At 39.0% G+C, this 17,225-nt stretch overlaps 1 protein-coding gene across 1 annotated transcript in view; it reads left to right on the forward strand.

Annotated features, from left to right (window-relative positions):
• Positions 1-17,225, forward strand: part of adcy6a (adenylate cyclase 6a) — a 122,814-nt gene that overhangs the window by 60,676 nt on the left and 44,913 nt on the right. Inside the window, exon 3 of the mRNA XM_063015127.1 lies at positions 9,454-9,603. Coding sequence (XP_062871197.1) covers positions 9,454-9,603 — 150 coding nt within the window. The remainder of the gene's footprint in view (positions 1-9,453; positions 9,604-17,225) is intronic.

A 17,225-nucleotide genomic window follows, 5' to 3' on the forward strand; every position in this document is an offset into this window, starting at 1 on the left:
TACTGCGTAAACGAAGGTCATCATGCCTTTTTACCAAAATGTCCAGTCATTCCACCAATGGGATTAGAAAGTTTGGAATTAAATCAGTAGGTGTTGTTTCTCTGATGTTTTTGAGTTCTTCTTTGGTGTAAGAGTTCTATGTGATCTTTTCAGCTCTAACAAAAGTCTCCTTTGATTTTGAAGTATGTCTGTGAGAATTTGTACCCATTCATTTCAATGCTGTTCAGTTGGACTGAGATCAGGCCTTTGTGCAGGCCACTGAGGTTTCTTTAAACCTCAATCTATTGCTTTTTTTGCACCGGATCACTGTAATGCTGTAATGCACACATTTATTTATAAACCTTACTTTTAAAACAATTGGGACATTTTGTAAAATGCATATAAAAGAAAAATATGTGATTTGTTAATCTTTAGAATCTTTATTGAACAGTCAAGTTCAAAAGAAAAGATGCCTTTACTGATCAGCGTCATTGTATTTTGACAATAGAAACACTTTTAGAACTATGCCTGCAACACACTCCAAAAATGGGACAAAGGCTAAATAAGAGTCAAACGTTTATTGAATATTCGAGTTACAGTGTTACAATAACAAGGTGAATTGGTAACAGGTGAGGGAATCATGATTGTGTATAATAGGAGCATTCACCAACTAAAAGTCTTTACAAGCTCATAAGTCATGTTCACCACTTTGTGCCAAACTTAAAGAGAGAATTGCCAGTTAGTTCTAAAAGAACATTCCTTAGTGCCAGATTGCAAATAATGTAGTTTTTCACCATCTACATAATATAGTGAAAGGATTCAGATAATCTGGAAGAATCTCAGGAGTAGGGCAAAGCCAGAAACCACTGTTGAATGTGTATTACCCTTGATCTCTTAGATGGCTTTACATGAGAAATTGTCATGCTACTGTGATAAATATAGTCACATGGGCTTGGAGTACTTAAAAAAACCATTGTATCTTAACACAATTCATCACTGTATGAAGTAACAACATGAAATTATATTACACTAATAAAAAAGCCATACTTTAATTTTATGCAGGGGCGGCACAGTGCACAGTGGGTAGCACTGTCGACTCACAGCAAGAAGGTCCTTGGTTCAGTTCCCAGGTGGAGCGGTCCAAGTCCTTTTTGTATGGAGTTCTGTATGTTCTCCCCCCGTCTGCACCGGCTTTCCTCCCAAATCCAAAGACATGCAGGTGAGGTGAATTGAAGATACAAAATTGTCCATGACTGTGTTTGGCATTAAAAGACAGAACTGATGAATCTTGTGTAGCCAGTGATTACCTGTCCTGTCATGAATGTAAAACATGATGTTAAAATCATAATAAGTAAATAATAAATAAATAAATTCTATGCAGAAATGCCTCTCTGGGCTAAAGCTCATCTCAGACAGTCTAAAAGACAGTGGAAACGTGTGCTGTGGTCAGATGGGTACATGGTGGAGCTTGTTTGCGGAAAAAACAAATGTTGAGTTCTTTTTGTTGAAGATAAAATGAACCATCCAGACTGTTATCAGTGAAAGATGCAAAAGCCATGATTAGCAGTTAGTGTCCTTAGTTCCCAAACCATTCAGAAAGTCTTATTAACAGAAAAGATGATGGAACACAAGGGTTAACACACTACTGTCTCCATTTTTTTTAAGTGTGCTGCAAGCATCAAATTTATGTTTTTGTTTACAAACTACAATTAAGTTGATCAGTATAAACACTGGAGAGTGAACTATTCTTTTTACTTCTACCAGTTAAAAAAAGATTCAAGTGAATTAACAAATCAACGATTCTTTTCTTTTTTACTGCATTTTAGAAAATGGCCCAACCTTTCTGGAATGTGGTTTGTATATTCTGGATGACAATCATTTTTTTGTTTGACATCTCAAAGAGGAACACAGCGCACAAGCATGCACATGCACAACTCTCTCTTGCTTAAACAGAGCTTCTAATGTAAACAGAGTTTTGAACCATCTGCTTAATGTCAGTGTGACAGAAAGGATCTACTCTATTCTATCATGATCATACCCTCCTCCTCCACACACAGATGCACTACAGTACCAACATTATCCAGTGCTTGTTATACATTGTACAAAAAATTCAAAGAAACAGTAGAAATTTTTTTTTTATGTTAATGAAAACAGCACAAATTTAAATTTAAAATCACTTGACATATAGCCTGGCAGGGGCATGGATAGCAGTGTCATGCCCACCTACCATGCAGCTAATGACCAGAAGGGGGAATGACATGTTGGTGGTGTGTTAGTGTGTGTTGTGCTGGTATGAGTGGATCATACACAGCAGCGCTGCTGGAGTTTTTAATTACTGTGTCCACTCACTGTCCAATCTATTAGACACTCCTACCTAGGTCCTTGGTCCACCTTGTAGACGTAAAGTAAAAGACGATCATCTTTTGCTGCTGTTTGAGTTGGTCATTTTTTAGACATTCATCAGTGGTCACAGGACGTTGCACACAGGGCGCTGTTGGCTGGATATTTTTACAATATCTATGTTTTTTAGTTTGCTGAAACAGATATTTTTGGTTGGTGGACTATTCTCAGTCCATCAGTGACAGCGAGGTGTTTAAAAACTCCATCTACTGCAGCGACACTGACATGGTGGTGGTGTGTTAGTGTGTGTTGTGCTGGTATGAGTGGATAAGACACAGCAATTCTGATGGCGTTTTTAAACAGCTTGCTGGACTGAGAATAGTCCACCAACCAAAGATATATGTTTCAGCAAACCAAAAAAACATAGATATTGTTTTATATCTTTGCCTTTGTCTGTGCCTTGCCACAGGGGCCAAAGACAGTCCTTTGGACTTCTTGAATTGATTTTTGTCCTGTCAAGTTTTAGACACATCTTAAGAATAATTAAAATAAACAGAATACACCAGATCATATTTTAAAGTGCTACAGCAAAGAGTACTGAATACTATTGTGAATAATAACATTTCAGTTTGTTTTACTGTCGTTATGTGTGATTAATTGATAAAAAAATAATAATATCTTTTTAAAATGAAATTCACTAAAGAATAAAGTCTATATACTTACTGAATGCACTATAAACTTTAATTCCAAATTTGATGGTTGCAATACATTACAAAAAAAAGATTAGATCGGGACCTGTTTACCACTGATACATCACATTTTGTTTTAATAAAATTCTGTGTTAAATTGAGAACTGATGATACCACTTGTCGTAGTTGTGAAAGTGGAATTCTTGTTATATCAGTCTACTCAGGATCTGTGTTGTCATATATTATGCCGTAATGGGTCGGCATCCGTTCCCACAGGCAGAGTGAAGTGCAGGTTGACGCATTGCAGCTCTAAAACAATTTATCACGCTTATCAGCTGAACTAAACGTAGCTGAGTTCTGTGTTATATAACTCAGCTGTGGTATATAAGCATGCTTCAAGTTTTTCTATTGTGCTTCGACACATCTGGTAAATTAGACAGTCATTGTTGCATTTACATTTATTATTCTGAGAACTATCTAAAGTTGTTCTTTAATCACTTAAAGCACACTAAAAGCTCCAAGAATTACCAAGGGAGAATATCTGGTCTGCAGTCGTGTCATGGCACGTTGCTTGATTGAGTAGCTGCTGCATCTTGACCGATTGCAGTTCTGTCTTTGCACTCTTGCCTACTTATTTGTAGTTAGTTGTTTTTCAAATATGTTTCACTGTTAAGACTTAGCCTTTTTCCTGTGAGCTAGCTAGCTCACACTGTAGAGTAGCTTATCCAACTCAGCCTCTACAAAAGCTTATTAAATCCTGCCTTAGAAAATTGAATTCCATTTCACTTTTTGTTTTTGTCAGCAATTGTATGTGTGGTGTGGCTGACATTTATTCCCTTGGCTTTTTTATTCTGATTCTGTTCAGCCACTGCACTTGGGTCCAGAAACAATTAGGTGGTAAATCAGCTTTGACAGCCTCACTTTTCAGCCATCTTACATTTAATTTGTAAAAGGCAGTTTAAATAGGAGACAGATCTGGACTGCAGACAGTCTAGTCTAGAACTTGCACTCTATTTTGCCAAACTGTTGTAAAATTAGTTGAATGTGGCTTGGCATTATCTCACAAAAATGCAGAACTGTCCCTGACATGGCAGCATATGTTTATCCAAAATGTAAAACAAAGGAGACACTGGAAAACGGATACTGAACACTAGTGCAGCTATATTTACTGTAGTGAATATTACACACAAACATACAAATAGTAAATACAAAACCACCACCAGAACTAGAACTGTAAGAAAACCCTGCATGTGCTAAATGCTTAAAACAATCCTTGTGTACACAAGCAACACAAAGCTACACTAAATGCTAATAACAAAGCTATGCTATATTATACCTTATGCTAAACACTAAACTAACAGAAACTAAACCTTATGCTTACTCAGAACGTAAACTTGTAAATGACAAGTGAGAGCACATGGGGAAAAGTGCAATACTGTGTTTAGGGGTCCATGAAGTGGGAGCATGTTTCTAAATGGAAAATCAGGTGATGATGCATGCTAAGCATGATGAGACTTTGAGTTTGTTACAAAATGCATATGTTTGTGTATTAATGGTGCCTTTACAGATGTGCAAATAAGCTATGTCATTGGCATAATGCATCACTGAATACAAACACGTTATTTTTGTATTTGTATGTATTCTGATTTTTTTTTTGTATCTTTGTATTTTGTTACTGACCAACTCTGTCTGTGAATCAAGATGACCAACAGTTTGAAAAAAAAAATTTTTTCATTTAACAGTCGACATTCTGTGATGTGACAAGATAGTTTGCATTTTATATTTTGCACTGGTCTGGTGGTAATACAAGGCTGTGTTGTGTTTGATTTGCTGTTATATCGTTTGTTTATTTAGTTCCCTCTCAATTGTTGCCAGTCCCTTTAGACATTCCAAAATACACCCCTGAGGGATTCCTTGTACATTTGATACATGTAATGGGGTTTGAAGTGTAAATTATTAGAAATGTAGTGTAACACCTGTCTAGGGAAGGAAACAGGACACAATCACTAAGGCATTAACATAGTTTTATTTTACAAATAACAAGACCAAACAAGGAACCACAAGTATCAAACAGACATGATCAAAGATCACTTAAAGAAAACATAACAAAACTAGGCACAAACTAAGAATACACTACAAACATGGCAGAATTACACAATGGACAACAAACAAACCCCTGTGCTAAATTGCTAACACTACACTAATGCTAACTATGCTAATGCTAATCTCAACATACACAGAGCAGATCCCTAAACTATCCTAATCACTAATCTAGTTGGTAACGCTAACAAAAAACAAACCGTTGGGTGATACAAGGACAAGACAGGCTAAACTATGACAAGGGCTAAGCTATGGCTAAACTGAGACCAGCACTAAACTATGGCCATGGCACATGAATTTTAAACAGCCACACAGAGTAGCTATTTAAGGATAGCAGCATCTACAACAGCTGACAAAACAGGGCAGAACACAAGTGTACTTTATTCACCGGATAATAACTGAAACATGAGGAACAGTCATGAACTTGGGGATGAATCAGAGGGATGGGGTGGAGACAGAGGGGCGTGTAACACAAACAAACACTGAGTCCATGTGCTTCTGGAACCAAGGGGGTCTGACATACAAACAACACACTCAGTTCATGTTTTCCGGGAAACAATGACATGTAATGCATTGTAGAGTAGTTATGAATGCCTTTCTTTTTTCCTTTAAAGTTAAATTTTTATTTATAGAAATGTCTTAAAATAGGTATTGCTTAATGATTAAATGAGCCATAGAAAATGGCTTGTTTCATTTTTACAAATTAGTAAATAGCTCAGCGATATTTGAGGTGTTACCAAGGCAGTGTTTGGCTCATTTGAATGTGCTAAGATAAACATTGAAAATAGGGGTGGGAGACAATAAGGCAATGCATTGTGGATTTTGGCTTGTTATTTTATTTTGTAATGGAGGGAACTTCTGTCCAATGCAAATGTACTAATGCAAAATGTAGTTTTATTAATCATTAACTCATAAAGGGTGCACAATCAGTTTATGTAGAAATAAAAATTGTATTTCCACATCAGTCACGATGAAACAAAAATGACATGTAAAAATGTATTCTTGTCTTTATAATTGAGAAACACATTTTGCCTTAGCTAAACAAAAATAATGTGTTTAATAAAGGCAGAATGCTTATATTTTCCAAAATCTCCAAATGTAAGTTGTCCCAAGATAATATTAGAAATCTATGATGGCACATTAGGGCCACTTTAAAGAAAAATATTTTTTAAGTTTCGATTTTGAGAATAAAGTTGCATAAATTTCGATTTCGAGATTAAAGTTGAAATGATTACGAGATTAAAGTCGAAATGATTTCGAGATTAAAGTTGAAATGATTACGAGATTAAAGTTGAAATGATTACGAGATTAAAGTTGAAATGATTACGAGATTAAAGTCGAAATGATTTTGAGATTAAAGTTGAAATTATAACATGATTAAAGTCGAAATGATTTCGAGATTAAAGTTGAAATGATTACGAGATTAAAGTCGAAATGATTACGAGATTAAAGTTGAAATGATTTCGAGATTAAAGTTGAAATGATTTCGAGATTAAAGTTGAAATGATTTCGAGATTAAAGTTGAAATGATTTCGAGATTAAAGTTGAAATGATTACGAGATTAAAGTTGAAATGATTTCGAGATTAAAGTTGAAATGATTACGAGATTAAAGTCTAAATGATTTCGAGAATAAAGTCGAAATATTATGGCCGTAGCAACCTCCTTGTGTTAAATGAGGGATGTTCATAATTTGGTAAAGTTATACTTTAATATCGGTTTCACAAATGAAGAACTCTCCTGCCACATAAGCACCAGTTTGTTATTAGCGTAAGGATGATGAAACTGCTTTGTAATGAACTGTGTTTATTTAGAAAAACGTGCGCCACCGGTGCACTTGGCGTCTGCGTCGTCGCCAGTACTTTAACCCAGCCTTATGGACTCGTATGATAAACTAAAGCCGTATGGCATTGCTATAAATGGTTGCACTGATGGGTTTAGTCATCATGTCATGTGAATGGAAGCGTACAATACAAACAACAACCCAAAAGTAATCGCGGGTTATTGGATAACCACAGTAACATTGGAGGCTGCCCTTAGCGCTTGCGTGCCGATCCAGGCACTGAGACCCGTGCTTCTCTGAACTGACAAAACTACGACGGCTGCACATATCGCTCTTTGGCCATAATATTTCGACTTTATTCTCATAATCATTTTGATTTTAATCTCAAAATAATTTTGACTTTATTCTTATAATATTTTGACTTTATTCTCATAATATTTCGACTTTTATCTCGACATTGAAACTTATACGACTTTATTCTCAAAATCAAAACTTTATATATTTTAAAAAATATTTTTATATTTGAAAGCTTGCAAATGATTGTGAGTAACACGGGATGGACAGAGGGGGCAGGACACAAGTGCATAACATCAGAAAACTCTTTATTTGGGTTTATCGAAGAAACATGGTCAAAATCTATAGCATGGATCAGTTTACAGGCAGACAGAATTATCGTTGGCAAAACTCTTAATCATAATATAAGAAACAGGCACAGGTCAAAACCAGGAGGTCATTACACAAAGGGACACGAAAACAGGATGCAAAAAATGAGCACAACTAAAGAATGCGGATCAGTAACGCTAACTAGAACATGAACTAAGATAAACATGTAACAGAGAAACATGAACTAGGAAGGAGGATTAAAAACAATGTCCTCGAAATAAAACAGCAGCACACACTAATTGTACTTATCCAGGCACTAATCAATAAGTCAGCAGGTGAACAGGTGTATACAAGGAGTAATCATTAGAGATGGACCGATCTGGGTTTTTGGCACCGATTCCGATCTCAGATCTCCTTGCAGGGACATCGGCCGATAGCCGATTCCGATCGGGGGGGGGGGGGATTAGCAGTAAATAAACTTAAAAAGAGCCTCACAGTAAAGATAAACCAGAGCAGCGCGCGCGCACTGTGTGTGTGTGTGCCTTTAGAAGAGACTCTTTGTTTGCAGTATCGCTATAAGTGATTCATTGATTCATGAGTTGATTCGTTTTTATGTGAAGCGTAAGTTTCTCTTCTGTTATCTCTCCGTGTTTACTGTTATTAATTAAATGTCGTGGTTTTAAATAAACACCAGCTACTACAGAACATTTTGTGTGACTCTCTTACATTAAAAAGCTTAATTAAAAAGCTTAATTAAACTGCTATTACCACAGATCTGTAACCGAGTCAGACTCGTTCCGTCTAAGGAGCTAAAAGTTTTCTAAAAGTTCAGCAGATGATCCTGAACTAACGAATTTGGTAATGAATAAACTTTTGCCTCGGATTGGCTCTGTAACGTCTTCTGTTCTCATCTACATCACAAGTAAGAACCGCTTACGATTTACCAAAGTGAACCAGGAGTTTATATAACGTGCTGATAGAATCGACTCAGATGTGACCGGGTTGAATTATCTTTTTAAAGTAAATATTACAATCAGCAAAATTACATCGTAAGAGCTTTCACGATGGTTTCTTTACGATTGTTGATGAATGGTGATGTGATGGTTGGTGCTTCGTAGCTCAAAGTCTGGATCAATCCACTGAGCTGTTAACTTAACATGGTCTTTATATATCACACGATCGGATCGGCTACTTTTAGGAAATATCGCCGATCGCCGATAGCATATTTTGATTAAAAATCGTCCGATACCGATTCGTAGCCGATCGATCGTCCCATCTCTAGTAATCATAGTACAGATCACAAACCGAACACAGACAGGACATGAGAAAAGAGCACACATGTAGGGTTGACATGTACGCTAGAGGGGAAACCAAGGAGGATGTTACAATGTTTTGCAAAGAAATTATGGTTGTTCAGGTTGCACAGAATGTCTATTATAAGGACCACATTCTGTTAATATTTTATTTAATTCAGGGTTCACAAACACTATTTTGCACCTGTGTCTGGAATGACATACAGTATGTTGTGATTTAATCATATTGTTTTTAACTTTGGGCATTTAATCATGTGTGTTTCCTACATGACTAAAATGATGTTCAGTAAGCAGTGTGGTATAACACCAGTCCCTCGCCCTCTTTTTTGAACCACACAAAGCCACAGTACAGACTTTCCATCAAGTTTAACTTTCAAGTTTTTCAGGGTTTCAAATTTAGCTCTAAATTGGTATCCCAGCTTTACAGGAAGTGGCCTCTTCAGGTCAAAGGTTGGCTCTTTTTCCCACACTGTGATAGACCAAGCCTCAGGAGTGTAGTAGATAAAATCTCAGATTAATGCTAGTGAGTGTTTAGTTGCTCTAAAAGAAGCTGTGTTTCCACTGGAAAGTATTTAACCCTGTTATTCCCTCTGGTCTTGTTTTTGTTCTCTTCTTACCCTACTGCCTTATACTCTATCTGTCTCTTAGCTGAGTGCGAACGTGCTGATCTTCCTGTGCACCAACATCATTGGGATTTGCACACATTACCCAGCTGAAGTGTCCCAGAGACAGGCCTTCCAAGAAACAAGGGGTTACATTCAGGCCCGGCTGCACTTACAGAGGGAAAACCAGCAGCAGGTCAGCCATGCCGAGGGCTTCCCATGCTTAATGGGAATTCATTCATTCACTATTTCATTTGATTATTTGATTTTACAGTGAAACACACACACACACACACACACACACACATACAGTGGGGAAAATAAGTATTTGATCCCCTGCTGATTTTGTAAGTTTACCCCCTTACAAAGACTTGAACAGTCTATAATTTTTATGGAAGGTTTATTTTAACAGAGAGAGACAGAATATCAAGATCATTGACAAGCTCCTTCCGTGTAATTCTGGGCTGACCTCACCTTTCTCAGAATCATTCTTACCCCACGAGGTGAGATCTTGCATGGAGCTCCAGAGCGAGGGCGATTGACTGTGATCTTGTATTTCTTCCATTTTCGAATTATCGCGCCAACAGTGGTCTCTTTCTCACCAAGCTTCTTGCTGATGGTCTTGTAGCCCATTCCAGCCTTGTGCAGGTCTACAATCTTGTCCCTGACGTCCTTTGATAGCTCTTTGGTCTTGGCCATGGTGGTCGAGAAATATACATATATACAGTGCCTTGCAAAAGTATTCAGCCCCCTTGAACTTTTCAACCTTTTGCCACATTTCAGGCTTCAAACATAACGATATGAAATTGTAATTTTTTGTGAAGAATCAACAACAAGTGGGACACAATCGTGAAGTGGAACGAAATTTATTGGATATTTTAAACTTTTTTTAGAAATAAAAAACTAAAAAGTGGGGCGTGCAATATTATTCAGCCCCTTTACTTTCAGTGCAGCAAACTCACTCCAGAAGTTCAGTGAGGATCTCTGAATGATCCAATGTTGACCTAAATGACTGATGGTGATAAATAGAATCCACCTGTGTGTAATCAAGTCTCCGTATAAATGCACCTGCTCTGTGACAGTCTCAGAGTTCTGTTTAAAGCGCAGAGAGCATCATGAAGACCAAGGAACACACCAGGCAGGTCCGAGATACTGTTGTGGAGAAGTTTAAAGCCGGATTTGGATACAAAAAGATTTCCCAAGCTTTAAACATCTCAAGGAGCACTGTGCAAGCGATCATATTGAAATGGAAGGAGTATCAGACCACTGCAAATCTACCAAGACCCGGCCGTCCCTCTAAACTTTCAGCTCAAACAAGGAGAAGACTGATCAGGGATGCAGCCAAGAGGCCCATGATCACTCTGAATGAACTGCAGAGATCTACAGCTGAGGTGGGAGACTCTGTCCATAGGACACAATCAGTCGTACACTGCACAAATCTGGCCTTTATGGAAGAGTGGCAAGAAGAAAGCCATTTCTCAAAGATATCTATAAATAAGTCACCTGGGAGACACACCAAACATGTGGAAGAAGGTGCTCTGGTCAGATGAAACCAAAATCGAACTTTTTGGCCACAATGCAAAACGTTATGTTTGGCGTAAAAGCAACACAGCTCATCACCCTGAACACACCATCCCCACTGTCAAACATGGTGGTGGCAGCATCATGGTTTGGGCCTGCTTTTCTTCAGCAGGGACAGGGAAGATGGTTAAAATTGATGGGAAGATGGATGGAGCCAAATACAGGACCATTCTGGAAGAAAACCTGTTGCAGTCTGCAAAAGACCTGAGACTGGGACGGAGATTTATCTTCCAACAAGACAATGATCCAAAACATAAAGCAAAATCTACAATGGAATGGTTCACAAATAAACGTATCCAGGTGTTAGAATGGCCAAGTCAAAGTCCAGACCTGAATCCCATCGAGAATCTGTGGAAAGAGCTGAAAACTGCTGTTCACAAACGCTCTCCATCCAACCTCACTGAGCTCGAGCTGTTTTGCAAGGAAGAATGGGCAAAAATTTCTGTCTCTCGATGTGCAAAACTAATAGAGACATACCCCAAGCGACTTGCAGCTGTAATCGCAGCAAAAGGTGGCGCTACAAAGTATTAACGCAAGGGGGCTGAATAATATTGCACGCCCCACTTTTCAGTTTTTTATTTCTAAAAAAAGTTTAAAATATCCAATACATTTCGTTCCACTTCACGATTGTGTCCCACTTGTTGTTGATTCTTCACAAAAAATTACAATTTCATATCGTTATGTTTGAAGCCTGAAATGTGGCAAAAGGTTGAAAAGTTCAAGGGGGCTGAATACTTTTGCAAGGCACTGTATATATATATATATATATATATATATATATACTGTATATATACAGTGGGGCCAAAAAGTATTTAGTCAGCCACTGATTGTGCAGGTTCTCCTACTTAGAAAGATGAGAGAGGTCTGTAATTTTCATCATAGGTACACTTCAACTATGAGAGACAAAATGAGAAAAAAAAATCCAGGAAATCACATTGTAGGATTTTTAAAGAATTTATTTGTAAATTATGCTGGAAAATAAGTATTTGGTCAATAACAAAAGTTCAACTCAATACTTTGTAACATAACCTTTGTTGGCAATGACAGAGGTCAAACGTTTCCTGTAAGTCTTCACCAGGTTTGCACACACTGTAGCTGGTATTTTGGCCCATTCCTCCATGCAGATCTCCTCTAGAGCAGTGATGTTTTGGGGCTGTCGCTGGGCAACACGGACTCCACAAATTTTTTATGGGGTTGAGGTCTGGAGACTGGCCAGGCCACTCCAGGACCTTGAAATGCTTTTTACGGAGCCACTCCTTCGTTGCCCGAGCGGTGTGTTTGGGATCATTGTCATGCTGGAAGACCCAGCCACGTTCCATCTTCAATGCTCTCACTGATGGAAGGAGGTTTTGGCTTAAAATCTCACGATACATGGCCCCGTTCATTCTTCCCTTAACACGGATCAGTCGTCCTGTCCCCTTTGCAGAAAAACAGCCCCAAAGCATGATGTTTCCACCCCCATGCTTCACAGTAGGTATGGTGTTCTTGGGTTTTTCTTCTTCCTCCAAACACGACGAGTTGAGTTTTTACCAAAAAGTTCCATTTTGGTTTCATCTGACCACATGATATTCTCCCAATCCTCTTCTGGATCATCCATATGCTCTCTGGCAAACATCAGACGGGCCTGGACATGTACTGGCTTAAGCAGGGCGACACACCTGGCACTGCAGGATTTGAGTCCCTCTCGGCGTAGTGTGTTACTGATGGTAGCCTTTGTTACTTTGGTCCCAGCTCTCTGCAGGTCATTCATCAGGTCCCTCCGAGTAGTTCTGGGATTTTTGCTCACCGTTCTCATGATCATTTTGACCCCACGGGATGAGATCTTGACCCCAAGGGAGATCATCAATGGTCTTGTATGTCTTCCATTTTCTTACAATTGCTCCCACAGTTGATTTATTCACACCAACCTGCTTGCCTATTGTAGATTCACTCTTCCCAGCCTGGTGCAGGTCTACAATTTTCTTCCTGGTGTCTTTCGACAGCTCTTTGGTCTTGGCCATGGTTGAGTTTGGAGTCTGACTGTTTGAGGCTGTGGACAGGTGTCTTTTATACAGATAACGAGGTCACACAGGTGCCATTAATACAGGTAACGAGTGGAGGACAGAAGAGCTTCTTAAAGAAGAAGTTACAGGTCTGTGAGAGCCAGAAATCTTGCTTGTTTGTTATTGACCAAATACTTATTTTCCAGCATAATTTACAAATAAATTCTTTAAAAATCCTACAATGTGATTTCCTGGATTTTTTTTTCTCATTTTGTCTCTCATAGTTGAAGTGTACCTATGATGAAAATTACAGACCTCTCTCATCTTTCTAAGTAGGAGAACCTGCACAATCAGTGGCTGACTAAATACTTTTTGACCCCACTGTATATATATATATATATACTGTATATATATACAGTATATATACAGGGGTTGGACAAAATAACTGAAACACCTGTCATTTTAGTGTGGTAGGTTTCATGGCTAAATTGGACCAGTCTGGTGGCCAATCTTCATTAATTGCACATTGCACCAGTAAGAGCAGAGTGTGAAGGTTCAATTAGCAGGGTAAGAGCACAGTTTTGCTCAAAATATTGCAATGCACACAACATTATGGGTGACATACCAGAGTTCAAAAGAGGACAAATTGTTGGTGCACGTCTTGCTGGCGCATCTGTGACCAAGACAGCAAGTCTTTGTGATGTATCAAGAGCCACGGTATCCAGGGTAATGTCAGCATACCACCAAGAAGGACAAACCACATCCAACAGGATTAACTGTGGACGCAAGAGGAAGCTGTCTGAAAGGGATGTTCGGGTGCTAACCTGGATTGTATCCAAAAAACATAAAACCACGGCTGCCCAAATCACGGCAGAATTAAATGTGCACCTCAACTCTCCTGTTTCCACCAGAACTGTCCGTCGGGAGCTCCACAGGGTCAATATACACGGCCGGGCTGCTATAGCCAAACCTTTGGTCACTCGTGCCAATGCCAAACGTCGGTTTCAATGGTGCAAGGAGCGCAAATCTTGGGCTGTGGACAATGTGAAACATGTATTGTTCTCTGATGAGTCCACCTTTACTGTTTTCCCCACATCCGGGAGAGTTACGGTGTGGAGAATCCCCAAAGAAGCGTACCACCCAGACTGTTGCATGCCCAGAGTGAAGCATGGGGGTGGATCAGTGATGGTTTGGGCTGCCATATCATGGCATTTCCTTGGCCCAATACTTGTGCTAGATGGGCGCGTCACTGCCAAGGACTACCGAACCATTCTGGAGGACCATGTGCATCCAATGGCGGTGCCGTGTATCAGGATGACAATGCACCAATACACACAGCAAGACTGGTGAAAGATTGGTTTGATGAACATGAAAGTGAAGTTGAACATCTCCCATGGCCTGCACAGTCACCAGATCTAAATATTTTTGAGCCACTTTGGGGTGTTTTGGAGAAGCGAGTCAGGAAACGTTTTCCTCCACCAGCATCACGTAGTGACCTGGCCACTATCCTGCAAGAAGAATGGCTTAAAATCCCTCTGACCACTGTGCAGGACTTGTATATGTCATCTCCAAGACGAATTGACGCTGTATTGGCCGCAAAAGGAGGCCCTACACCATACTAATAAATTATTGTGGTCTAAAACCAGGTGTTTCAGTTATTTTGTCCAACCCCTGTATATATACAGTCATGTGAAAAAGTTAGGACACCCCATGAGAACCTTTGTCTTTTTGAACATATTTAAACATATGGGCATTTGAGCTTCATTTGAACAGTACTGAGAGATGAAGCTTATATAACTAAACAAATAAAACTGAAGAACTTACTTTTAAACACAAGTTGTGAAATGTAATGAACGAACATGGAAATGTATTATGAGGAAAAAGTTAGGACACCCCCTTTGGCTGAAATAACCTCAATTAGACATTTCCTATAACCATCTACCGTCTCTGACATCGACTGGGAGAAAGTATTTCCCACTTATCCATGCAGAATTTCTTCAGCTGTGTGAGGTTTGAGGGGTTTCTTGCATGTACAGCCTGTTTCAAATCACCCCACAGCATCTCATTAGGATTAAAAGGCTTTGGCTTGGTCATTTCAGAACTCTCCATTTCTTTCTTTTGAGCCATTCCTTTGTGGATTTACTGGAATGTATTGGGTCGTTGTCATGCTGCGTGGTCCACCTCCGCTTCCACTTTAGTTTTTGGACAGATGGTCTTACATTTTCCTCAAGCACCCTCTGATACAGTGAAGCATTCATCGTGGATTCTATAATGGAGAGCTTGCCAGACCCTGCAAAGCAGCCCCAAACCATGACATTTCCACCTTCATGCTTTAGAGTTGGTATGAGGTTCTTGTGCTCAAATGCTGTGTTTGGTTTGTGCCAAACATGTCTTCTATTACTGTGTTTAAATTATTCGACTTTGGATTCATCTGTCCAAGGCACATTGTTCCAGAAGTCCTGGTCTTTGTCTAGCTGTTCTCTGGTAAACTTTAGTCTTGCCCTGATGTTTTTTTTTGACAGCAAGGGTTTCCTCCCTGCACACCTCCCATGAAAATCAAACTTGTGCAGTCTCTTTCTGATGGTAGATGCATGTACCTTGACATCAACTGTGGCAAGAGCTAGCTGTAGGTCCCAGGATGACATTGTAGGATTATTGGAGACTTCTTTACACATCTTGCGGTCTGCTCTTGGGCTGAACTTGCTAGGATGGCCTGACCTGGCTATGTTGGCAGTTGTTTTAAATGTTCTCCACTTGTAAATTATTTTCCTGACAGTTAAATGGCTGATTTCTAATTGTTTTGAGATCTTTTTAAATCCCTTCCCAGACTCATATGCATCTACAACCTTCTTTCTGAAGGCCTCAGAGAGCTCTTTAGATCTCACCATGGTGATACCACTCACTTCAACAATCAAGAGCAAACCAAACTAATGTCTGAGGTTTAAATAAAACTCCAGTGTCCTCTAACGATGGTCTAATCATTGCAGCTGATGTTGTGTACCTTATTTTAATTTTAGACATTTTAAGTCGTAATAAATGTGGGGGTGTCTTAACTTTTTCCTCACAATAATTTTCCATTTTTGTTCATTACATTTTACAACTTGTGTTTAGAAGTAATTTTTTAATTTTTTTTATTTAGTTATATAAGCTCCATCTCTTAGTACTGTTCAAATGAAGCTCAAATGTTCATATGTTTAAATATGTTCAAAAAGACAAAGGTTTTAATGGGGTGTCCTAACTTTTTCACATGACTGTGTATATATACACTACCGGTCAAAAGTTTTAGAACACCCCAATTTTTCCAGTTTTTTTATTGAAACTCATGCAGTTCAAGTCCAATGAATAGCTTGGAATGGTACAAAGGTAAGTGCTAAACTGCCAGAGGTTTAAAAAAAATTTAAGGTTACCCAAAACTGAAAAATAATGTACATTTCAGAATTATACAAAAAGCCCTTTTTCAGGGAACAAGAAGCTGTTCTGCAGCAGTGGAGGTTGATCAAGCCTTGAAAGCTGGTGCTACCAATTCCTATGGGTGTTCCAACTTTTCTTGATTACTTACAACCCCCTCTGTCTGCATAAAAGTTGTGTTGGAACACACTGTGGTACCATACCCTTGTGAGTATCATTTGAACAGTATTGTACTGCAGAAAGTATTGTGTTGCTATAAAAATGGCAAGAAAAAGGCAATTAACAATGGAAGACAGACCGGCCATCATAACACTTAAAAATGTAGGTCTTTCCTATAGAGAAATTGCGAAGAAAGTCAAGGTGTCAGTGAGTACTAGGGGTGGGTTTATAAAATCGATTTTTCGATTTGAATCGATCTTTATTTGAATGATCCGATATCGATTCATATAAACGCGAGATCGATCTTTTAAATACGCCCCTTTTTACGGTGTGCACGGAGATCTGTTACCTCTTTTAATCTCGCGTGACCAGCCGCTGTTTTTTCGTGCAACGAGATCTGACCTGCACATCAGTTCAGCATGGCAGAAGCTCCATGTTCGGCTAACGTGCTGACTCTAGCGCGCGTCTGTTCTGTACCATAACAGAGAAGGTGAATAAAGTTTTATGCTCCCGACGATCTGTTATGTGCCGTGTATTTGTTCCTTTATTAATCCAGTGCATTACTAAGACACTCGGTTACAGTAGTTTGGGAGAGCAGACAGACTCATCTGAGATTCTTCCTGGTGATAGATGGTGTAGTGTGAAACCCCCTATCACCGATTAGTCGTGCAGTGTGAACTGTACAGCG

Source organism: Trichomycterus rosablanca, chromosome 19, assembly GCF_030014385.1.
Source record: "Trichomycterus rosablanca isolate fTriRos1 chromosome 19, fTriRos1.hap1, whole genome shotgun sequence".
Taxonomy (NCBI): Eukaryota; Metazoa; Chordata; class Actinopteri; order Siluriformes; family Trichomycteridae; genus Trichomycterus; species Trichomycterus rosablanca.